The 1,384-nt window shown below is 42.9% G+C and overlaps 1 protein-coding gene across 1 annotated transcript in view; it reads right to left on the minus strand.

Annotated features, from left to right (window-relative positions):
• The window catches only part of LOC101860554 (collagen alpha-1(I) chain), a gene marked incomplete in the record, with an annotated part of 121,497 nt that overhangs the window by 63,903 nt on the left and 56,210 nt on the right, over positions 1-1,384 (minus strand). The window contains 1 exon segment of the mRNA XM_035968271.1: positions 55-223. Within this exon segment, the coding sequence (XP_035824164.1) occupies positions 55-223 (169 nt within the window).

Consider the following 1,384-nt stretch of genomic DNA (forward strand, 5'->3'; position numbering starts at 1 on the left):
CCCCCACCAGCCCTCAATCCCCTACCAAAAGAAAGATTTGAACCCAGTCCTTACAGTGAAGACATCAGACTCCTCTCCGTTGATGTGGAAGCCTACAAACATCATGCCCTTTCTGTCCATATCGGCAGGCAGGGTGCGGTTCAGGGTGTAGGTGGCCTGCTGTTGGCAGTTGTGGATCAGGGTCACAGACTTCCCCTTCACGCTCAGAGCAACGCGGTGCCAGCTGTGGGAACACGATTGATTGCATGATTGATTGATTGAGGGTAAGATTGATTGTAGGATTGATTGAATGATCGATTATTTGATTTAGAATGTTTGTACCACAATCAGGGTCACAGACTTCCCCTTCACGCTCAGAGCAACGCGGTGCCAGCTGTGGGAACACACATATGATTGATTGAGTGGTTGATTGATTGAGGGTAAGATTGATTGTAGGATTGATTGAATGATTGATTATTTGATTTAGAAAGTTTGTACCACAATCAGGGTCACTGACTTTCCCTTCACGCTCAGAGCAACGCGGTGCCAGCTGTGGGGACATGAACAGATGATTGATTGAATGATTGACTGTATGATTGATGGTAAGATTGAGGGTAGGATTGATTGTTTGATTGTACCACTATCAGGGTCAGTGACTTCCCCTTGACGCTCAGAGCAACGTGGGCCCATGAGCGTGTTTTGGTTGCTGGGTCTCTGGGGAAAGTGTGTCATGAACTTTCCCCCCATTGTCTGGGCTGGCAGAGAACGAGCCCTCTCTAACAACAGTTTCCGAGGACTCTCGTTTGTTTGTTTCTTTTCCCTTTTTTCATGAAGAGTTTCATTGAGAAAGGACCTGGGAATGTGCTCATCCTTTGCTGAGCCCTAAACACATTTGTGAGGCAACGTGGTGAAATCAGGCGCTCGTTAAAATAATGAAATTGAGGAAACTGGCATTTTTCTGTTCATTTGGCAATTTTTATTTAATTTTTGTATTTTGACGCAACATCTTTTAGGTCCATTTAAAATCACCTTTCTGTGTGGATATTACTGAAAAATGCTGATTTAAGGCACTGTATATAGATATGCAGTTTCCAAAGACTCTCAAGCTTTGCAAGTTGCCAAACTTTGGCGGCCAATTTCTCACTAATGCTACCTCTGAAACAGACGACCCCCCGGTCCTTCAATTGCAAATATCTCTACTTCTATTCATGATATATGTGTAGTTTCTTCTCCGAAAGTGAGACAACTGAAAAAAAGCTTTAAAATGATACCAATAAATCCACATGTCCAAAAATTGACGATTGCCTGATTCCACCAAGTCGTGACACATAATTATTATTATAGTAGTATGTGTCATATGACCTTAGCAGTTGCAAGCGCCGTAAAACCCTATACTAATAATAAT

The sequence above is a fragment of the Aplysia californica genome, unplaced genomic scaffold (genome assembly GCF_000002075.1).
Source record: "Aplysia californica isolate F4 #8 unplaced genomic scaffold, AplCal3.0 scaffold00048, whole genome shotgun sequence".
NCBI lineage: Eukaryota > Metazoa > Mollusca > Gastropoda > Aplysiida > Aplysiidae > Aplysia > Aplysia californica.